This window comes from Sphaeroforma arctica (assembly GCF_001186125.1).
Source record: "Sphaeroforma arctica JP610 unplaced genomic scaffold supercont1.26, whole genome shotgun sequence".
NCBI classification, from domain to species: Eukaryota; class Ichthyosporea; order Ichthyophonida; genus Sphaeroforma; species Sphaeroforma arctica.
Genome location: NW_014040532.1, coordinates 23,784 through 47,973, shown reverse-complemented (window position 1 = coordinate 47,973; position 24,190 = coordinate 23,784). Strand labels below are relative to the sequence as shown.

The 24,190-nt window shown below is 44.7% G+C and overlaps 3 protein-coding genes across 3 annotated transcripts; 2 read left to right on the top strand and 1 right to left on the bottom strand.

Moving 5' to 3' along the window:
- Window positions 1-1,015: 1,015 nt before the first annotated feature.
- SARC_00743 (hypothetical protein) lies at window positions 1,016-2,641 on the top strand (the record flags this gene model as incomplete). Its single annotated transcript, XM_014305547.1, has 5 exons — window positions 1,016-1,158; window positions 1,581-1,683; window positions 1,867-1,920; window positions 2,128-2,233; window positions 2,442-2,641. 5 exons carry the CDS (start codon window positions 1,016-1,018, stop codon window positions 2,639-2,641), a joined length of 606 nt encoding a protein of 201 aa, XP_014161022.1.
- A 637-nt stretch (window positions 2,642-3,278) lies between these two features.
- Window positions 3,279-11,796, top strand: SARC_00742 (hypothetical protein; the record flags this gene model as incomplete). Its single annotated transcript, XM_014305546.1, has 4 exons — window positions 3,279-4,435; window positions 4,707-4,844; window positions 5,272-5,337; window positions 6,010-11,796. 4 exons carry the CDS (start codon window positions 3,279-3,281, stop codon window positions 11,549-11,551), a joined length of 6,903 nt encoding a protein of 2,300 aa, XP_014161021.1. The 3' UTR covers window positions 11,552-11,796.
- An 11,613-nt stretch (window positions 11,797-23,409) lies between these two features.
- On the bottom strand, window positions 23,410-24,041 carry SARC_00741 (hypothetical protein; the record flags this gene model as incomplete). The annotated part of the gene is made up of 2 exons (XM_014305545.1): window positions 23,410-23,622; window positions 23,751-24,041. The coding sequence occupies 2 exons, from the start codon at window positions 24,039-24,041 to the stop codon at window positions 23,410-23,412; spliced, it is 504 nt and encodes a 167-aa protein (XP_014161020.1).
- Between the last annotated feature and the right edge of the window lie 149 nt (window positions 24,042-24,190).

Sequence of the window (24,190 nt, the reverse complement as noted above, 5' to 3'; positions counted from 1 at the left end):
TCTAAATATCCCCTTCGCTCTTCCCCCCTTCCCCGCCCCTTCTCCCCCCTCCCCCCTCCCCCTTCCCGGCCTCCCATCCCACCAGAATCCCACCAGAATCCCAGGACTTATCCTTCACTGGTGGTGGGCCGGAACGTGTTTTTTTACCCGTGAAGTGTGATGTCAGTTGCATCTGCCTGGCTCCCTCGCTGGTGAGTATGAGTATTGCCTGCCTGACCCTGTTCTAAAACTTCTAGCCCTAAAATAGTATAGGTCCCAATATTCCTGCTTCCTGTTAACTTGCTGGAGTCTAGCGCCCCTGGGTACTGTGGCTCTGTTACTGTGCCTGAGAGACTCTTGAAGGCTAATGTTCATATATCCTCATTCCTGTGACCGGGCCCTGTGGCCCCCGGTGCCAGATTTTTTTATCCCAAATTTTACGTGAATCCCACATATATACTACTTTTGGGCTGAAGCCTAATAACGTTAGTACGCTTTCGCTTTGTAGTTGGTACTTGGTCGTATAGACGTATACAGTCGTGGATTTTATGCGAAATATATGATAAAAATATCACACTTTTTTATTATAGAATTCATCAACGATAAATAGAAGTAAAAAATAAGAAAATGAAAACCAAGCCAGCGCCCAGCAGTGAGACCACAGCCCTATTTTACACTAGCTGTGCAGATTTTAAAAATGAATAAAATACTGCACGTAAGAGTGCAAGGTCCTCACCGCTACTTGGTTTGATGGCCGAAGCACATATTGGTATAGTTTGGCGGTCCACGATTCCATCGTACACATGCACACTTGCATACACATGCGAATATCATATTAGGAACGGCTCACGAATTCATAGTGTGGTCTTTCCGCGGCGCAAGTGGAAGACTGTATACGGTATTATACGAAGCGCTGTAAAATTTTGTCTATCGAACAACTAATACAACGAACTTGTAGACCGTGCGAGTTAGCGCCGTATGTGTTGACAAACAGTCGCAAACTGCCACAGTTGACCGCCTATTGAATTCTTCCATCATGTCTGAAAACGGCTCAGATGGGGAGGGATTGGCCACAGGACTGGCCACACATCCCTGTCGGTGGGACACATGTAGTTTCACAAGTAGCACGTTCAAAAATTTATATGAGCACATCATCGAATTTCACCTGGGCAGCATAAAGTAAGTAATACGACTGCGCTTAGGACGTGTAGGATCTGTCAATATGTCCGAGTTGTTTTCTCTCTTTAATAGTGCGTATTTCTTTACTGAAAGAAGGCATATGTGCAGCTGAGTCTGTTAGTCTTTCAGTTACGCCGGTATCGTGTGTGCCTTGTTGGATTTGTTGGCCTTGTTGTCTTCGTGAGTGTACGGATATTTTACAGTGTCTGGAGGCGTTAATTGACCTACGCTGGGTTTTTTGTTACTAACGATATATGGTTGGAGAGCTAGATAGCGGTATTTTTGTTCTGCATGTCTGTCGGCGACCTGTACGCTTCATGAGCGGACATCTTGCTGATGGCTTATGCTGATTTTATACTCGACATTCATTGCTCTGAGGTCTATGCTAATTGTTTATCGTCTATTGCTTTGTAAACTTGTAGGAAGACCGATGACTGGGTCTGCAAATGGACTAGTTGTCCGAACGCTAAACAGGGCAAGCTCTTCAACAAGAGGGAACATCTGAAGTCGCATATCATGTCACACGTATGTCGTGCGAAAAGAGGTTATTAACTACTGGTGTGCTTCAATTGCTTTTGTCTTTGCAAACTGTGATTCTTGCTGTGTATTTTTTTACTTCGAAGTTTGCTGCCCTGGTGTTTGTGGACTCCTTTTCAAAACTCTGGGGATTTTTCACTTTAGCTTACGATCGCGTTTTATATGTTGCAGGTGAATTACTTCCCTTTCGCCTGCCAGTACTGCAATCAGCAGTTTAAAAGAAGGGTATGTTCTTCGTCTCGACGGTTCGGTGTATCGTCCCTGTTCGTAGCGTTTCGGTGTGTTTTCTCTGCTGTGGCTTTTTACGTCACTGGGGGCGTGAACTTTATCTCTGCGTCATTTCGGCCTCGCTGTTATCTGTTTTGTCTGTTGATGACTACATCATTCTCAATAGTTTTATAAGTCACTAACATCATGCCCGTTCCGTCACAGCCTGATCTCAACAAGCATATCAACAAGAGTCTGGGGTGTCAGCAGCGCCTGCATGGTCTGTCGCTATGGGACAATGAACGCGTATGCAAATGGCTGGCCGATTCAGGTGAGTCCAGGCCACGCGTATCAATCTCGCTGTCTCTGCACAAGTTGATGTAGAAGCACTCGTCTTTTCTTATGACCGAGGGTGATTAATTTGTCAGTTGAGTATCTCAACTTCAGGGGTGGTAGTTATCATCTTTATTGTATTCGTCTTGTTCTATTTACTGTATTGCAACCGTCTAAATCTGTTTATTGTATTTTTTTGGGCTCAGATTTACACGGCCTAGAAGGTCTCTTCAAAGCACGGAACATCAATGGAGAAACACTCATGGTCATCGACGACCGCTTCTTGTTGGAAACGCTCAATATAACTGACCAGGCAACCCGTGAGCGGTTGCTGGCTCTGATACGCGCCAAAAAACGCAGCTACAGAGGCGCAGATACTGAGAAAGACCCCAACGATTGCAAGTAAGTTTACGATCATTATGTCTTCTTCAGTGTATTTATCACTGCAGACGTTGCTGTTTAGTTGGCGAGTATGCTGATCTGCTGCTAGTAACGGATCCCTTAGTGTGTGTGTCTTGCCTGCTCGGCTGCAATTCTCGCCTACAGAGTGGCTTGCATATGTTTTATTTTACGCAGCCGGGCTGAGGCTTTCAAAATATGGGCAATTGGGTGCGCTACCTTAGCTTATGGCGTGTTGAACCACTTTCGTTCTGTCTCAGTAGTTGGTCGCTTCATGACATGAGTAGCCTCGTTATTTCTGTCTCATTTTGGGTATGGCCGCTATGCGCGTGTGCAATGAACATTCATGCTGATCCGAGAGCTGGGTTAGAAAATACGAATACTAATGTGAATCAATGATCAATAGTGTGCGCGTTTGTCAAATGTTCTATTTTGCATTGACTGGTCTAGTGCGCCCATGCTGGCTACTTATATTGCGAAGGTGATGATTGCACATTGGCCAAATATGGGTATCAGTAATAAGCATGAAAATGGCTCCCCCGCAATAAGTGAGCGCGGCGTGTGTATGCCTCCGTCATGTGTTTTGTCTGAACATTGCGGCAGGACTAACCAATGGACCAACCATAATTGCTCTGTACAGAATAATGCGCAAAACCAGTTCAGAAGAACGACGGGACAGTGGGTATGTGGACAGTAAGGGCAATGTCATCAATCAGGCGCCGCACAAGGCATTGCCCGTAGAGCACACGCCCACGCCTAATCTGTTAGGCACACCGGGACCCTTGTCACACCCGGAAACCCCAGACTCTCAACTGTCGGAAGCGGCATTCTGGAGGCGGAATATGGGCGGAGGTGGCGGACAGTCATTTGGGGACATGCACACACAAGCAATGCTGCAGACACAGCAGCAAGCACAGACACAGTCACTCTCACAAGCACAGGCCATTGCATACGCAAACTACCCCACACAATCCCAAACAGCGCCGGGGTATTCACAGCAGACGTCGTTGGGCTCAACACTCCCCTCGAGCGCCAACAGTGGGCAGCAGCACGTCAACATCTTCAATTATGCCTCGGTCAACGATCCCATGAACGCACAGCTGTACGACTCGCGGCAGAGCCTCTCGCAACAGGGCAATGCGCATGCGCCAATGGGGACATCAAACCCTCTGATGGGGACACAGCAGCAGCCGTCTATCAGCAGTGGGAGGATACACTCTGTGGACAGAAGCGTCTACTCGGCTAATAATGCTGGTGTGAAGGATGCGCGCTCGCCAGTCTCAACCAGCGGCAGCAGTGCGGCAGGGATAGGTGGCATGACCTTCATAGGACTACAACAACAACACGGGCTAAACCAGCAGCTGCACCCATCGCATCAGACACTGCAGCAACTGCAGCAGAACACCAATGACCAGCAGCAACGCGACAATCTACAACAAACCCTGAATATTCTGCAGCAGCAAAACAATAGCAATCTTCATAATCAGCAACACAGTAATCCGAACTCAAACCCTGGGAGCACGCACAACAGCCTGGGTCAAGGGCAGCTCGGCGGTGCGGGTGCTAACGGCTCGCCCTTCAGTCTTGTCAACGGCGACGGTAGCGAACAACTGGCAGGCGGTGAGCTGCTCAACACTCAGGGCGGTTATGGCTACCTCTCCTCGACTAAGAGCGCCACACCTAACTTCGACACACTTAACACACGGCCGTCACCCGGCACTCTTCCCTACGCGTCTATCTATGATGTGGGCGATAGCAAGTTCGGTCTACTCAACAACGAGTTTTCAGATGACCCATACAAGTATGTCAGTCACGTATAGTGCATTGTGTGATGCTTGTGGTTTTTTCTACGCAGTACCTTTGCCTGTGCTTTCGTCTGGTGTTCATTTTGTATGGTTGCAACGTATTGCATGCTGTGTGGTTGATGATTCGTGTCTGTGGTCTGCCTGTGAGGTGTTCTTTCAGCGTGGGCTGTGCGGAACTCTTTCTGTGCTTTCGCCAGAGCAGTTGTTCATACTGCGATTGATCATATCGCCTTCTGTCGTACTAAGCGTCTCACTATTGGTTTTCAGGCGCCTTTGGAACCAGAATGAGGTGCAGTCGGCAGTAAGTAATCAAAGTCAGTCGTCGTCCCGAAAACGAGACCACGAAGACGAAAGCGTTGAGGATGAATTGTACCGGTCCATCATGCAGACCAAGAAGGGCAAAATGTATGTTCGCGTTGTATGCATACAATTATAGTGTGGGGTATCCGGAAAGACCAATCTACACACAATGATAATATGCTGATGTATATATATATATATATGAATGTGAGCTATAGATGCATATCAAATATCAAATATCTACATAGTAAGGCTAATTTATGTATAGTATGCATATACATCATGAGAATACATATATATCTATATGTATATTGTGATTTGTAGTTGCATATCAATTTAGGCGGTAAAGTTGACAGTGTTATCTCGTTGCACGCCTTAGAAAGGTTTTTCTGCTGTGTGTGTTAGGCAACATTATTCTTCTACACTAGTATTTCAACTCCACAAAGCCTCTTTGTAAGGCGTATAAATCGCTTCTGACTTGTCCGTGCCTATTCACCACTTTGTCGACGGCGTGCGTGTTTGTATGCTACAGGGATGTGAGTCAGCTCCTGGCGAACAACAGCTTCAATCAGGATTCTATCATGAACGCCATCAGCGCGTAAGTTTCTTTTGTGGATATGATCACTGAGAGGGATTTCTGAACTCTGTATCAATTTGTGTTTTGAAGTGGAAACATTTTTGTGCTTCGACAGTTCTTTTTTGTCACGATGGTAGTATGTTGCTGTAAATATTTATCTTCGTGTATTACCATGTGGACATTTTAGCTCGTTTGATTGAAGTGGATGTCCCGAGAGTCTTAAGGATCTGATGTGAACTAGTATTGTGTGGCTTTGGTTGTGGATAGGTATTCTTACTATAATCAAGTGTTATCTGCTGGACGTTAATTTTGCTTCGTCTGTGAGCGGCAAAACTGTGTCACTTATGAATACAATTGTGATTAGTACGATACAAGGTGTGCTGTATGCATTTTCGCGTGCTACAAATGTCGATTGATGCGGCGGTCATGCGCATAGTGCCGCTTTGTTTTAATCTGTGTTCTCGTTACCGGAATGATGAGTGTATTTTACGATTTTACGAATTTAATTTTTAAATGTAAGATTGTGTAGTTTCAATTTAATCAGATATGGCTTGTTCGCGATGCAGGCTCAGTGTGCAGCCCCAAAGTCGCACAGACATGTGTTTGACGTGTCGTTTTACGCGAACACATGTGTGCTACATACATGTTGTTTTCGGACAGGTCACTGATATATCATGAATTTCGCACGCACAGGTGTAATTCGGAGGAACTTCGGGATCTACACCATATATTGCAGAAGCAAATGGATGATGTTGTTGCGCAGGTGCCTCAGCAACGGAACGAGGCGCACCTTCAGAACACTCTGCCCTCACAACACACAACCACCGCACACCATCCACCACCTCACCCGCAGACGCGTGTGACGTTCGACGGTCATGTGGGGAATCAGGCGTTTGCCGAGCTAGAGGCTACGTTAACAACCAACAGCTTACCGACTATGCCCGCGGTGCCCACGATCAATAGCATTCCATCTGTGATATCCATGCCATCCCACTCTACCATTCATAGCGGCACAAACCAACCTTCCAAATTTTCGCCAGTTCACAGTTTTGAGAATGCAGCCGCTGGTGTGATGTCAGTGCAAGCACAGGAACACCAACGGAATATGTTCCACCAACAAGCAGCGCTTCAGCAGCAATTTGCACTGCAGCAGCAGCAGCAACATCAACATCAACAGAATGTATTACAGCAACAACAAGCCCTGCAACAACAACAGCAGGCCCTACAGCAGCAACAAGCACTCCAACGGCGGCAGGAGGAGCAGCAGCAGCGACAACAACATCTGCAGAATCACCTCAAACGACAGCAAGTTCAACTACAGAACCAGTTGCAGCAGCAACAGACTGACCTGTACAATGGGCCTATGTTGAACACCCTGGGCTTCAGTAACCAGACGGGTGGCACGAATCAATCGCCGCAACAGAACCAGATATACCACCACCAGCAACAACTCACGCAGCAGCAGCAGTTGCTAAATAACTATATGAGCGGCGCAGGTCGCGATTCTCTGGCGACAGTAAGTGGAGCGCAGCAGACGGGAACCCAAGAGTCGCCGGGTGATACCCAGGCACGTGCTCTGCCAACGGACGATGCAGCATCATCAACATCATTCAATGCAAGCAAAAGTACCAACAACTCCGACCAACACAACGGCACACCCGGCATAGACAGGACGCGCATGGAGAGTCAGTGCCGCAGCGAGGGCGAGTGTGCGCCGCTGAGTGGATATCATGAGGCGCGTGTGGTGCAGACACGTGGACTCGACACAGGGGCCGTGACGGCTGAAGTGTTGCTGGTCCCACGCCACGCGGAACTCACGCGCATCATCCCATACACGGAAGACCACGACGGCATCCAGACGCCCAAGGGATCGCACTCCACGTTCCGCGAAGAGCACAAGCCTCAGAACAACTATGGCCACGCCGAGCGGATATCGAGCGACCCGAATGCGCCTCCCGGATACCCGTCATCACCACACACACTGTCCAACCGAGGCATTGTGACTAATTCTAATCTATCGATTGATATCCGGCGAGACAATGCGGGCGATAATGGGGTGGTAGTTGACAACCGTGATGGGGCGGGTGTTTATGAGCACAACACCGACCCTGACGCAGAGACAGAGACGGACAGTGACATGGACGTGGACTCAACTGCCGCTGCAGATGGCATCGCCCTCAGAGCGAAGGCGGCAACAGCGGTCACCATCAAGATAAAGGACCTTGGTCATGCCACCAGCGAGGTCAAGATTAGTCGGAAGGCTGATAAGGATACGGGTGGCAGTGGAGAAAGCGGGAATGGACGTGACAGTGGTATCGTTACAAACCAAGGCGCATTGAATGAGTACGTGCGCGGCTCAGATGCTGATGATGAGGATATGCATGGCACAGGAGACGCTAGCGACGATGGCCGAAACAATCGCAAACACGGCAGCTCAAGTGATTATGAAGTGGTCGAGCGCAGACAGCTTGAGAGAGGCAACGGTCGTGCCGCCATGCAGGACCGTAGGAATAAGTTGGGCGAGCGTCTCAGCTTGCCGCAGGTGAAGCCACATGCACCGGCTTCTGGTGCTGAGTCACCTGTACTGTCAGATACGGCAACAGCCACAGCTGCACCCGACACCTTGGAGTCAACTGACAGGTGCGCAGCTACACCAACACCAGGCCCACTGCAGCAGCACCCGAATGCACACGAGAAAACAGCGGTGCAGTCATCAGAGGAGCAGGAGGCCAAGGAGGCGTTACACAAGCATACATCGCCAGAGGTGCCTGACAGAGACGATGAGAAAACACCACAGAGGAATGACACGGTCGACTCAGACAAGGGGACACCCACTAATGCCGATGCAAAAGATGCAACCGCGCATGCCGTGGGCGCGGATGGCACGCATTCACAAGTTGGCGCTGCAGGTAAGGACAGTGGCAGGTACGATCCAGAAGAGGTTTACTACGAACACCTCGAGGACCCGCAGGATATGCATGAAGTTATCGATCCACAGGCTACAACACACATAGCCGACACTCCCTACTCGCGCGAGACATTGGCAGGAGCGCTCTCAAATGCTCTGAGTGACCTTGCAAGCGATGCGCCAGACACTCCGTACGAGGGCCACTCAGAGACGCCTGTGCATTCTGACGGTACCGCACACACCACCCCCTCAGCCAATGGCAACAGTCACGAGGGGGCAGCGGAGATGGAGCAGCAGGTGGTTGAGCAGCAACAGGCAATAGCAGAGCTCAAGCTCAAGCTGTCCCAGTTTGAGCAGATTGCAGCCAGCAAGGTACGCGCACACCAACTGCACATTGAGCAGCAGGAGCTGCAGCGCCAGCAACAGGAGCAACAGCTCTTGCGCCAGGCACAACAGGACGCACAGCTGCAGCAACAACAGCTGCAACTGCAGCAGTTGACCCAGCAACTGCAACAGACCATAGCACAGCAACAACTGCAACAGCAGCAACTGCAAGCGCAGCCCAGCATGGCGCAACCGTTGGGGCCTATGCTTGGTTATGCGCCCCCCCCACCACCGCCCATGGCCGTCCAGCTGCCGCCACTCGGCGTTGCTACTGCCGGGGCTGGTCTGTTACCCGCCGAGTTGCATGAACTGTCTCTGCCGGGCGATTTAGTTCCGTCCGACATGATTGCTAATGAGAAGCCGATAGGGTCTATGCAGCCGAATATGCATTTGCCCCCGTCGCAACATACACAGACGTTCGCTACTCATAAGAAGGCGCTAATGCCGGCCCCACTGGCTGTGCCTTTGACCGCCGGGATGCGGTTACAGCATTCTTCTGTACCCCCTACAGCACCCCGCACAGCATCGCCCCCAGGGCACGTACAGCCGATGTACGCACCGGTGTCGGGTCATACGCATGCTCAGGAAAGCATCGGAGGCCGTCGTGTGGGCTTGGAGATGGGTATGGCTGTGGCCGGACTAACCAGCTATGGGGCAGGTATGCCACCACCAGGTGGTGCTCCTCCTCCGCCTTCGACTGCCACTCAACCTGCATTTGTACCGTTATACACTGAGGAAAGAGCACAACACTTGTCGTTGGCAGATGAAGGATTTGCATCAGATGTGGCTGAAAAGACAAAACAGGCCTTGGTACAGTCACGAGAACCAGGCCAGGTGCCTTCCGAACCTGCCATGTCCGAAGAAGGACCGGTAGCGGCGGTGCACAATCTAGCGATGACATCGATGCCAACTCGCTCATTGGTGCACGAGCCGTCTGCGCCTATGGTATTCCAGTCAATGCCCATACACGATAGCACTCCGCTTGCACAAGTTCTGCCGAAGCACGATAAGAATGAGCACAAGGACAATAACAATGCACTTGGCGACATAGGGTCTGGTGCATCTGCAGGCAGAGGCGGAAAGCAAGATCGCGCGGCTGCACCCTCACGGAGAAGGCGATTTTCAATACCCGATACTGGCTTTAGTGGCGGCGTGGAAAGTGGTGCGCTCGGCGGTGTCGCTGATGTTGTTGACAACGGCAAGTATGACGCTTCGGATGAATACGATCTCACAATCGAAGACTCGTATGATGGGGCAGGTGATAGAGCGGAGAGGACCTCAGTGGAGACGAGCACAATGGACAAGAAATCAAAGAAGAAGACTGGGTTCGCTCTTCGTAAGAGTAGCAGCAAGGGCACAGACAAGGAGACTGAATCGAATATGTCTGACCGAGCGAAGAAGGAGCATACAGGAGTCGATTATGATAGGTCGGAGTTCAAAATGCTATCTGGTGTTGAACTACATAGTGATGAAGGTACGGGTATAAACGACTATATGAAGGACTCACAGCAAATACCGGATGGTGCACCGGCCGCTTCCAAGAGATCAAGTGTGTCGGGTATTGGCACGAGTGTAAGTGGTCTTGGTGCGAGAGTGAGTGGCACACTCAAGAAGATGTTCAGCTCTGGTTCCAGGAAGTACACCTCCTCCGGTTTTTCATCATCTCCACCTCTGATGGAGGGCCAATCTGAATCCAAGGCACAAGCAGAAGAGCACCAAGGTATGCCATGGGAGGCATTATTCGATGTGCAGTCACCATCCGAAGCTGATGTAGAACCGCTGGGAGCCTTAGAGGCTGTTGGTAGTGAACCTGATGAGGCGGCAGAGGCGGGATACAGTGCATCGGCAGAATCCAGTGCGGACGAGAGCGAGCAGCTCAAGTCTAGCTTCAAGACATCAGAGGCAACCGGTAGCAATACTGTCTCGTTTGACAGCACACTTCAGCAAGAGCCTGTCGATTCAGAGGAGGAGTCATCCAGCGGTGCAGATTACGGTGTCGACGATGTGTACAAACGCGTGTTAAGCGAAAAAATGCATTGTCACGTGGGTGCAAACGATGTCAAGCAACTGCAGAGCGAGCTCACGAACGGCAGCGAAGTCACCTCTGATACCGAGGACGATGCCATCGATCAGCAATATGACGTAGGGAAATCACCTCGAAAAGCAGTAGATGATATTAGTCCTGAAACTCCAGATTCGAGTGTACAAAATCACACACATTCGGAGGACGAACAGGCAGTAGACGAGGTCACGGAACGCTTGGCGGAATTATCTTACAACGAGTCGCCAATTAAGGAAGCGGAGGTGGTTGAGGAGGGCATCAGTCAGCAATCCGCCATGTCTGTGCAAGGAACAGAGGACAGAGTTGCAAAGTCGAGTGATAATGAAGAGCCTGTGTACGGTAGCGACATCACGGTTCATCACCGAAATGATGCAGACCGAAATGATGCAGACCGAAAACATGCAGCGAGTGTCGAAGAGAGCAGAGCACGTGCGACCGACAGTGCGTTCGGAGTGTCAGATGGGAGTGGTGAGGGTGATACTTTGGAAGAAACCACTGACCTGCATGTGGATGGACTTACACAGGACATGTACAAGATGGGCATTTCAGCCGGCACTCAGCTGGAGGATAAGATTGTATCAGCGCCAGGTACCAAGGCATCTTTAGACTCACTTCAACCACCCACACATGACCTGGTGGCCCTGTCGCAAAAAGATGAGGTGAACGAGGATAGCCCTGATGTATCCGAGGATTGTGTGCAGATGAGCACCTTGCACAACAAGTCGGACGGGCATACCACGGTGGAGAGTGCTGAACACTTCGAGCAGTTGAGGAAGAAATACTTGGCGTTGCGATTGCTCATGAGCAGTATAGACAAGGCACAGGCTCAGAAAGAAGTGGAGGAGAAGGCATATCATCATATCTCTGAATCGTGCAGTTAGCAGAAAAATGTCTTGAATGGACTGTGTGATAGTGTAGTGGTGAGGATACGCGTTCGCCGCCTGCTCTATAAAATAGCTCTTCAATCATAGGATTGATATTGGAGCATGTTTGGATGTACGTGTTACCGCTACTACATAAAATTAGTAGATTGATTAAGGGATTTATATATATACAGGTATGAACATACTCTCGAAGTGTGCGCGTATGTAATTTAGGAATATATTAAATGGATTGACCATTCACATCATATTTTAGTGGTCTAATTGTCTAATTTCTGCTTCCTTTTTAATGCGAGTACAAATGGATAGTTTACCTTCTAGAGTACCTTGCTACTTTCATCTTAAAAGAATTTCAATATAATCGATATCTAGGTGTGGGATCTGATTCACCGCTAGCTTTCCGTTTAATTTCACTTGAAGAGGCGGATATTTGATTGCAATTAAATACATGCATCACAAGTCATATTGATAGCCAGCACATTCTGTCAGGAGCGGGGACTTTTAACACCATCGTGGTCATTTTAAATACATCATAGCAGAGGTCACCGCCACTAAGATTTAAAATTACACCGATACAGCTGTAGCACATTTGACATTTTTTTCTTACAAGTATTCATGGTCACAAGATGGCAGTCGCCATGCAAGCTACACATGCCAATCGCACGTCTCAACACTGTTATTCAAGCTTTGTTACACTCACAAATGTTGCTGTTCCCGTACCAATTTGTTGTACAAAATCCATATAATCCACAATGCTGTATTACCGAAGATTACACGTGATATTTCTCCAGGACGTTGAAAGTTCCGACTTAGCTTCCCACGCAGGATTTAAATTGAAAAGGCACGCAGGTCATCAGATGACGAGTATATAGCTTCAAAATAGCTTTATCAGTAGGAAGGGTTTTAGCCTGCCCGGCGGTAACAGACTATACGCGACATATAATAAACAAATTGGCGTCAACAAACAATCCAAAGTGGATATCGGATTTTTTTTGCTTCAACGTATTCCCATACTTCGTTTTTGTGCTAAACCAGAAGCGATGTATAGATGAAAGACTAAGCAACAGAAAGCATGCTTCAAGGTGTATATTTCAACTCGCATCAACATGCGATACCTGTACCATACAAACCGCTCCATGGAGTCTATTCTGTGATTCGACAGTGGAAAATGAAAGTAAACTAGTTTGGCGACGGGAGTCACTATTGTGAATGTATAATTCTACAACAAGCAGCTCGTAAATATTACACAAATAATTTCGGATCTTTCTTACTACACGCAATTATCACGATAGGAAGCAAGTTCAAAGGGGTTAGATCGAAGTCCTACAAAATAGGTGCCCAGTAACATTTTGTCGTTGTTCTGAGTCTCAACTAAAAAACTTGATAAGTTCTCGGGAATGAAATGTTTTTGATAAGTAGACAATCGTGCAAGTCAGGTCGTAATCTGGAAACAATACAGATCGAAGAAATGTGTTGAATACTTTTCTCTAATTAGTTGTCATGCCATATCCTAAACGACACGTACAAGATATCGAAGCAATTGGCCACATGAACCTGAGGCCAATTGTAACATCGAGATTTTGTATACTACTTTTCCATCAATAGAGCCAAAACTATTACTGATATTTCACATATAGAGAAATGATTGAATTACTACAGAAAGAGAATTTGAGGGCCTACCTTCTTTTTACTTTAAGTAGGCTTCCGAGGAAACGGGTTTTCTTGGGTTTTGTGACATGTAAAATGTCGCTACGTGCTAATAACAATTGCAACCTACTTCGAGGTTTTTACCCCCATTTGCGCTGAATACTCTCATTTGCAAGAGATAAAAATTACGCATCATTTGATACTTTCGTGTAATCTTGTAACTTTGATTACAATTTGTAATGAATACATGAATTGACATGCTCCGGGGGTTTTAGGGTTCTAGGGTTTCGAAGGTCGAGGTTCGGTTTTAGAGTTTAGGGTTTAGGGTTTAGAGTACTTGTCTATAATGAAGGTGGTTCCGTTCTGGCAAGCATCTGCTTCCTAAGTAGATACAATAAATCGAAACCTTTGATACGATAAAGATTTTGGAGTCGTCAATTTGTGCAGGAATAACTGTTGCAAAGAAAGTAATACGCATAATGGCGGTTTGAATAATAATGAAAGTGGAAATCGATGCGTTATGATTGTTGGATTAGATGGATATGTATCGCTATGATTGAAATTAAGATACCATGATCTATAACATGTGTATATGGATATAATACTCTTGAAAGACGTGTACATTCAGAGGCTTGATATTGCACACAAAACCAGTTTTACACGTGTACATATCATATCGGGTACTTTAAAACTGATATATTTCGACTTTGGAAGAATAGCAAGTACGCGTGTTTTCACACCCGAACGTTCGCCACCATAGTCCTGCGGAAGCAAAACAAATTTGCCCTTTAAATAAGTTTGATTGCCATCCGATACATAATACCCTAGAAGTAATCTAACAAGTATATATTTCAGGCCAGTGTTTCTCTTAGATTATAGTTTTGGTGCTAATTGCTCTTTTGAAAACAAACGAATGTGAACAAAAGGGAATGCTGCTGATAATAAACCCAGAAGTACAAATAGGATTATGGATTTAGACACTTTTATTTTATTTGTCTCGAATAGAGTGGATCTACTATAGCAGCTGCTAATGGGTCGGATGATAAACTCCTCATCTCTCGACTTGAAGTGTATAAATACTATACCATAGTTAGCCTATGTGAATTCTGTCAGTGGGTTTTGGTTTTTGATACACATTAACTGAGAAATTGGCTTTAATTTACAATAAAACATTCAGAAAAATCTGATCGCGTGTTTGAATGCAAGGTAAGCTAGCTGTCATACTCAACTCCAATATAATCTATCGGGTATCAGTGGTGGTTTTAGATCCTGCAAGGATGAGGATGTGCTTCCGTCAAGAACTCGTAAGCTTTTCAACTCATCTAAGCATTTCACATACGAAAAGTGCTATAGCGGGCTACGTGTTTTAAAGCCCACTGCACTTGTGGCTTATAAATGACATCTGTTGAATGGTATTTACTCGGGCGAAAGATTTCAATATTATCTAACCCCTCCCCGCCCCCCCACTCACTCTCTCCCCTGCTCCATTTGCCCTAACCATATTTCACTTCAGTGGTAACATACACAGATTTCAGTACATTATCACCTGGAGAACTTTTGCACGTCAGATTTTTTAATATTTAGAGTGGAGAGAAAATACTGTTATAAAATCATAGCCTCACAAACAGAACAAGTCAAACGCGCAGTTGGAGTATGACATAATCCGGGGTCTCAGCCCTTTTAGCAAACCCCAGCTTGTCAAAAGTCTTTTCCACGGAAAATATACTTTAATTACTATTAATCTGGATAGTCAACACTATTAATATACTTGTCTGGCGTGATTTTTTGTGCGACCTGGCTATGTTTAGTCGTCGAACAGTTGCAGTACACAACGGCACCCTTTTCTAAGGCACGCTCTAACAAGGCAGATATGTTAGTCACACAGAAAGTAGATGTTAACTACTTGATACGTAAAGATTAGATCGAAACCTATTTGCGTGTTTTTAAGGGAATAGGGACGATGAACGCTGCACAAGTTGCGGTTGTGATCTGGTCGATAGGAATGCAGTATTTACATTGTTCGTTTCCATAGTCACGCTTTCCAACAGTGAAAGTGACTGCTCTGTGGTGATCCGGAGCATCTCCGGCTATATCTCTAAGACCAATAATAGTGGATGATGTATTTGTAGTCTACGACATGTCCAGAGCTAATTTACACATTAATTACTCTAAGATATTTGAACTAGATGAGTTCTGAAGAGAAATGACGGCTGGAAAGAGATTTCTTGAAGTATGTCATAGTGTTGAAAGCATTCACAAGCGTGCACGCGTATGTATTGTTATCAACGAGTCACTGGGAAAGGAAGTGCGAAATCGTAATATTGTAAATAATCGCGAACAATTGTTTACCGATATGACAAAATTACACAAGTAATGGACTAGAAATTTGTCAGCATCGCATATAATATGGCCGACTTGTTGGTTATACATATACATAATTAGACAGCACACCAACTGTGGTGAATTCACTGTTCACACACCGGCTCATGACTCAGTAGAAACTACATCTAAAACCCTAATTAAAAAAATCATTAAAGTCCTTATTCGTTAATTACCTCGCTTGCACAAAGGCAAAGCTGGAGGCGGTTGCGACTTGTGATAGTATAATAAAACAAATCATGAAAACCCCCCACAGATCAATTGATAACCTGTAACGAGTCAGTGCAGATATCTAAACCCATCTGTTGTATGGTAAGAGATCGAGCTAGATACTTGTTATAATTTTTATCAAAGAAGAAGCAAGTTTCCTATTTTCATACAAGTAAATACAAATGCTTGCAACAAACCGATTGGCGCGACGATTTCGAATGAACTCTTTTTTGTACTCGCATATGTGCAGCAGATTCTTTCGTGATCACCGGGATATTATTAACTTGCGAGTGAGAATTGTTGTATGCTTTTCTTCTTGACAAGCGCGTGCCAAAAACATACAAGCACTCGTTATTACGCCTATTAGTGGGGGGAAAAATGAACCTCAATTTGATGGCTAGTCATGTTCATTCGATGATCGAAGGAGAACTGTTTAAGCATACAATGTAAGTCGCATTGGCAAAAGCAGATGACACTGGGGCTATCATCTGCCTAGTGTATTTTGGCGTGTGATAATCATAGTGCCTTCCGTAAATTTATACTAAAAAAGCTGATCCGAAGCCTCCTTGTCGCAGATTTGCACTCCCACAGCAGAAGTTACCCGAGCAATCTTAACACAAACAAAGTTGCACCGGCCTTTATTTTGTTCTTCGCACAAATATCGAGTGTACTGAGGTACAAGCACAAGAGGCTGCACCAGTTCTTCTCGAATTCGTGTAGTTGGTTATAACAATCTATCTTACAATTAGAGTTCTAAAAGCTCGTTACAAATGACTCCCTCGCAGAGCTTTATTGACACATTTATCTGATCTGAGACAGGTGATGAACGAGGAGATAGCCGATAGGATACAATCCAGTTGGTAGTCAGTCTTGCAACTTACGCTCCGGACATGATCATTTTAAAATGTCCGATGGTGAGGACGAAAATGAGGGTGACGCAAATGAAGTTGAAGACATGACCACAACTCAGATGTCACCCTCGGGCAGGAACCGGGTACCAGTAACTAGCAATTTTTGAGAGTTATATTATATTATAGTAAGGATACAGAGTTTGTGTAGCTCCCACATATTAGCGACAATGTACCCAACAATTGTGCAAACACCCCGCATTCCAGCACAGTATTAAGAACACACCTACCAAAAATGTGTAATCAGACTACACAGGCTGACTAACCCGTACTATGAAAGAGGCTTACACATATTGAAAAGAATTAAGTTCAGCTTTAGGCCTCGGTAGTGAGCCAAAAGGTAAGTAAACTTTAGTCTGAGACTCTTGTGTATATAGTTCCGCTCCCATCGCTAAGTACTTCTTATTTCAGGTGTTAACAACTCAGATCGACTTAATATCAGTTGACCGCATCCTCATGCTTCATATCTATCTTCCAATCGTAGATGAGAGACTGCAGGTCACATTTGTCCGGATTTGAGATTTTACAGCAAGCAAAACTTTTTGATTTATAGAAAGCATAGAGAGCTAGAGTTTTAGGAGTTAATTTAATTTTCTAGCCGACTCCCGAGAGTTAACTAAGTTTCTTATCCGCAACAATCTATAAATAGCTGTGCCTTTATGTGAGTCACAGCTTATGTGGAAGTGCATGATCAACGTGAGATAAAGTAGCAGAGAAGCCGAAATAGAATAGTATCGAAAAGTTGAAGTGTTCTATAGAAGGTGTTTCACACTGGCCATATGAGTTTATACCCTGGTCAACCAAAGTGGTTGAGCACTAGCACAAAGACCTTGAAATAAATTGATATGTGGGGTCAGCAATAACGACATACATTTGCACTTAATTACAGTCTACTACCCTACACCCTATGAACTTATCAGATCACTCTGATCTCAAGCTATTAATATGCCTACTGTGAACTCTAATGATATTGAGACGACCGAAGTCGACTGGAGACTATTTAATCCGTGAATTGTGAAGGTGTACGAGATATATTGACCGATCCAACACTGTTTAAGGGGCAACCGATTACCTCCAAGGGAACTGCCGAGGCTGACCAGATCATCAACCGAGCTTGGTCTCCACTACTGCAGATGGATATCAGCCAACCCATTGATAAGCCGTGGGAAGCTTTCGCCGCACTAGAATGTAGGTATGAAGCCCTGACCGAGGATGATATCCAGACAATATAAGAAAGCCTGAATCGCAAAACGCAAAAAACGGAATGAAATATACGTCAGTCTTGTCAGTTGTCTCAAAAATCCCCGGAGGTTCGATGTCGAACATCAGTCTAAGCGCTAGCCGACGGCAGGCTGTAAACGACAATAACCAGACTGTTAAGATTAAGTTGATGTAAAACACCCGCTATCTGGCAATAATCACAAATAGCGACAGATGCAACAGGCACATCAGCGAGAATTTCAAATTCCGACACCAGAGTGGAACTGAACAGTTGTCTGGTGCGAACGAAAACAATACGTCTATTCAAAGGCCTGGTTGTGACAACCGTGTATCAATTTGACGATTGTAATTTGGCTGTGGGAAAGAAGGGTTTGTCGCCAGTGGAAGCTACACGGGCACTTCTGGCTATGAAGGAGATATAGTAAAACTCCAACCTATGATCATATATAACTTGTAAACATGACTGCTTGCAGGGGGTGAGCCGAGCTCGGTAGGCTTCGCCGTTTTAGACCCGTTCTCATCACCACACTTCATAGAAGTAATCATAGTTAAATACGACAGTGGTAGTAGTCCTAAATTAGCATTTAGTATAAGAATACAGTACGAATTAACGACATCAGAGCATTCTAGGTCGTATATCCTTTCCTTTTCCAAAACTAACCAATGTAATAGAAGATTCTAAAGATTAACTTTCATTGGTCCACTAGGTATGGGAATGTCCGCTATTTGAAAGTCCCCAGTATATTACAAAATTTACAATTTTGACAGAATTCCCAATTCATGTACAAAATACGCATCACAGCATTTATAAACCTGCGGGTGAAAAGCCGGATTACCCAGGCTGACTATACAGTACCGATATGTTTACGTTATAGAAACTACGGTAAATAAGTTGAATTGCAAAAGGTAAATCAAATTTAGCTTCAGCCCTCGGCTATGAGCAAAAGAATAGGGATTTAAGACTGAGACCATTATCTATATAGTTCCGCTCTAGTCATTCACTACGTCGGTCTAGATTTATAAGATCAGAGTCTATTTTATTTGCGTTACATTTCATTTCACGCATCGAAACAGACCTTCAATCGCAATTATTAATGAACGAACTCTAAGTCCAACTTGGGAAAAATAATAGAAAATTAAACCACCAAGCTGGTGCAGTGAAATGTCGCTGTTAATATCGGCACTTATACCCCATCATTTGGTGCCTAGCTCTCCATCTCATTGACGGTATAGACGGGCACATCTAGTAGGCTGGCTAGGGGGAGTTAATGTCATGTCCTATTTCTCAGTGGATTATCTTGCGCTGAGAGTATTTGAAAATAGAACACCTGCCATCAAGTGCCAAATTTCACCTGAGACCAACTATTCATTATATCCCAGTATTAAGGTGAAAAGCATATCATTATAGAGAAACCACCAACAAGTTTACAATAGTGTCTACTCTCTGATGTATACGATTGTAATTTCATATATTTAAAAATAGAATTTGTTGCTTGATTGCATTTTCCAAATATCCAAAATTAATGTCTCAACCTATCCCAGTATTATATAACGTTGAAGCGTTCATATGTCTATAGTATACGTTTAGCATGTGCTTCTACAATTAGAAACCCGCTGTTCTTGCACAACCCCCCCTCAGCTTGAAATTACAGTGGTGACTTGTATTTTTTTTTGAAACATATAGAAGATGAATTGTAAAAGCGAAAAGGAAGAAAAGAGTTTCGATCATTAGGCCTCAATGCTTGTACTATATTCTCTTAGACAAGTATACTTACAATTTGTAAGTTGCTCGGCGACTTTATAACGTTCGGGTTTAGGTCCTTGTGATCCTCGATGGTGGGTAGGACGTTTCTTTGTGCCTTTTGGAGGTACGTACATTCCATGGTCCGTGAAGCTCGGAATGAATGCTGCATGCGGATAAACCTTGACCACATCAGGAAGTTTGTTTGTAGGTAAGATATCCTCAGCATAAGCCTAAAACTCCTGATTGAAAGCTTTCAGTACGTCTGGATCATCGAATGCAGATGTTGGTAGCTCATATCCCATCTGCAAATTCAGTTGTGCAATATGTCATGTCATCATGTTTGTACTTCCCGAGAACCTTTTTAAACTCGTATGACATAAAAGGTGTAGTAGCTTCACGTACACGACGAAGGTTGATTCTGTCTTTGGAATACGATGTGATATAATATTTAGAGCACTAGAACTGTCAACAATGTTAACTTTATACGTTCCGCCCTTTTTATCGGCCCTTGACATCTTGAATGGTACAAAATACTCAGCCGTAAGCACAGTTTTGTCGAAATTGCGAGCCATGATGTTGACTATATCGCCTACCTCAAGCTCGACTATTTTATTTGAATCATCCCATCGTTTCCGTCTCTTCTTGAAAGAGCTATCATTCATCTCTCTCAAACAAGGAAGGACAACGTCTCAGATTCGACACATCTTGTTTAACCAAGGTAACACATGATCTTCTTGAGAATTCTTGATAAAAGGAACTTGTAACTCACTATAACGGCCCCTGAAACAGTAAGCGGGCGTGGCACCAGCGACTGAATCCGGTGTCTCGTTCATTTGTGTCTGTACACAGTTTTAGAGTTTAGGGTTCTAGTTGAGCCTTAAGCTCTAAACAAGCATCGTCTAGCAATGCTCCGGGCATGAACTTCCTCATCTTCCTGTGTCGCACCTCATAAGCACCTTGTGTTGGAGGCCTGTAAGGTACATCCATCTCATGGCATGAGCCTGCAACGAGTAACAGTGTTGTCATGGCATTTTCCGTAAACTTACTATCGTTATCAGTACACACTATAGCTGGCCAGACCAAATCCGCAAACAAAAAAACATCTATAGATGCTCTCGGTTACTGTTTGTGTTTTTTTATCTTTCAGAGGATATAACACGTTACATTTGGATGCAATATCAAAGACGTGGCAGACATACTTATCTTTCTTATGTGTGGGCAAGGGCAGCCCAACCAAATCAATGATCACCCGGCGGTCTCGTCTTCAGATACAGTTCTTAGGGGAGTATATACATATAGCTTGATCCGGTTAAAATCACAGCCAATGCATTCGTGATACACCTGATGTGTGTGTTGCTTCAGTTGCGGGTGTACAATCCCGTACCGTTTGCAATCTTTCTCAGTTCTGAACTTATTCATATGCTTAAAGAGCATGGTTTTGCCTTAACCATTTCATATTAACTTCCTCAGAAGATTCTGTTACATCAAAATTAGGATGAGAGGATTCCACTCCATTATTATCTGGAGTTAAATTCAATATTTGATTTGTCCATTAGTTGGTTTACACGTTGTAAACATCTGGGAAGTCATTCATCAGCAGTTTAAGTACCCTGGCATCGGCAGGGTTCTAGTTGAGCCTTAAGCTCTAAACAAGCATCGTCTAGCAATGCTCCGGGCATGAACTTTCTCATCTTCCTGTGTCGCACCTCATAAGCACCTTGTGTTGGAGGCCTGTAAGGTACATCCATCTCATGGCATGAGCCTGCAACGAGTAACAGTGTTGTCATGGCATTTCCCGTAAACTTACTATCGTTATCAGTACACACTATAGCTGGCCAGACCAAATCCGCAAAACAAAAAAACCTCTATAGATGCTCTCGGTTACTGTTTGTGTTTTTTAATCTTTCAGAGGATATAACACGTTACATTTGGATGCAATATCAAAGACGTGGCAGACATACTTATCTTTCTTACCGGATACCCGGTAGCTCAACAACCATATCTCGTTATCGCCAACTTGACATTTCTTGCTGTTGATCTTACGTTCCGTTTGTTTAATCTGGTTCAAACCTCACATACAACTTCGTCATGTTCTACTTTGGTCTTCATAAATTCGACGATGTCGTAGATATATACTTGCACGTTATCCAGGTCTCGAAACAAGTCTTACATGATTTGTTGGAAGAACGCTGGTAACATGTGCAAACCAAATGGTGCCCCCTTAAACGAATATTATTGCCTGTCTTAGGTTAATGTGAAGTACTTCCTATGCGGCTTGTATATCTTCATCTGGTTGTAGCCTTGCTTCAAATCGATGTTGGAAAATATTTTAGCTACTTCCAGTCGCATCAACAACTCGGATCCTCGGTAGGTGAAAATTATGTGTGAGAATGAGCACGTTGATTGGGCTCATATTCAAACACACTCAAACTTTATTCATTGTCCCATCGGAGTTGAACTGGTCTACTGCCAAGACTGCTAGGTTTGCTGGGGTCGATTCGTAATTGACTGTGACTACTTCATCTTTCAACTAGGTCTTGACTTGTTCTCTGCTAAAACCCAGTTGCGCGTAGAACATTTCAACTTCGAAAAGTATATCTTAGTTAGGTCTAAGCTCACATACTCGTTATTCAACTTGAACTTAACACAATCTGTAATCTTGATCTTGTCATCCTCAAAGATTATATTCTTAAGCTTCGCAGTGAATTGAGGTATCATCTCTCTCACAGTCTTCAGGGGGTTGCCATCTGACTGATCATTCTGTAGGTCGATGTTGGTGGTATACCAGTAATAGTTATACCAAACGACAACAAGTCTCCCTGTTACAGATAATTGCCTTTGTGACTGTTGTGCGTTGATCGGGTAACCTGGACCTCCGACCTACAGCTATGTTTCGACACGTTATCTCTCTTCGTCAGCTAATTTAAGCGTAGTAGGTACCAATTTACGAGCCACATTCACTTTTTAACAAAGACGTGATGATATGTATGAAACTTTCGAGACCGGAACAAAATGGCTTTTATTTCCTGCATGTTAGCCCGTACATCAAGAATGACACGCTCGCCCTAAGGTGCATCCTTTTTTTTCAGTGCCAAGATCTGGTACAACTGTCACTTAACTTCTACCTTCAGTTTCAGTTTACACATGAACCTCCAGTTCCAGCACAGGTTGCACACTAAGCGACAAAATGTTTACATTTATCTGCGTGCCTACCGTTCCAACAACCATTCGACTCATGTTGGGTCATGCGCCAGTTTTAGTCTGCTTCGACAAAGGCCCTGATTCTCTTCTGCTTAGGCTTTAGGGAATCGGCTGACGTAGCAGACTTGTTCACAGGGGCTCTTCTCGTGTTGACATTGTTCTTGTGGCCATCAGAAACTTGCGTGTGATTTTTCTTTTATTCACCTGTCTCCACCTTTGTTTCCCTTGTAATTATCCTCTGCAGGATAAGAGTCCTAACCATTAACAGATCCTCCATTAGCGTTGTATGCTTTTTTTTAATAGATTGTATGAATTGTACTTCAGCACTCGGACGCTTAGAAAAGATCTGATCTGTTCTCGAATAATGTTCAGTCCATGTAATGTCTTCAATTGAAATCTCGTGTACCATATCTGGATAAGATTGGTGTATGTCTGCATACAAAACTCCTTGATATTTCCTGTGAAGGGACGACCAGATAATTGTTTGTACCCCGCATCTCTTGATATTGAACATGTGCTATATGTGTGTCCAATTCCAATAAGTAATGTCACACTGGCGTACCTTCGTCCAGAGGAATTGTAATGACGAAATCAAATGGCTCTTCCAATGGTGATTTTGTAAAATCAATCACCTCTGGCTCAACATTGTCTGGTTCTCCAGCAGGTGGCAATGCGCAACTATCATCTGATTTCACACTGTAATCCCTTTCAGATTTCTCGACAGTGAATTCTTTTCTCGATGCTTTCTTTCGCTTCTGGTACTGTATCACGCGCTAAGTGCTGAAATTTCCTGAATTATTCATCAGAATCTGCCAGGTCAGAATTCGAATCAATCTCATCCAAAGATTTTTATTCGATTACTTGGCGTCTCCGTTCTCGCAACTTATACCCTAGAGGTCCAAATGTGATGCGACTTCTTGATCCCGTCGATTTGCCTTAAAGGGCTATAACTCCTTCTGTAGGTGACGAAACTGAATACTCCATCGGTCGTTTGAAACTCGCCGTTGTGCTTGCCAGTTTCATTTTCTTCTCTTTTCGAACTAGCCATCGTCTCTTTAGGCGACTCCTGGACCGTTGTCGTCTCCTCATCGTTGGACTCGACTGGCGTTGATACTTTACATTCTCGTTGAGTAGACTTAGAGGTCTTAGACCACTTGCGTTTTCCTATTGTTTGCGTCATGGTACCGATGACAGTTTAAACTTAGAATATATGAAAAAGTCGGATTAACCAGGCTGATTATATATTACCAATACGTGTACCTTAATTAAGTTAAACTGCAAAAATAAATTATGTTAACCTGCAAAGTAAATTACGTTTAGCTCTGTAAA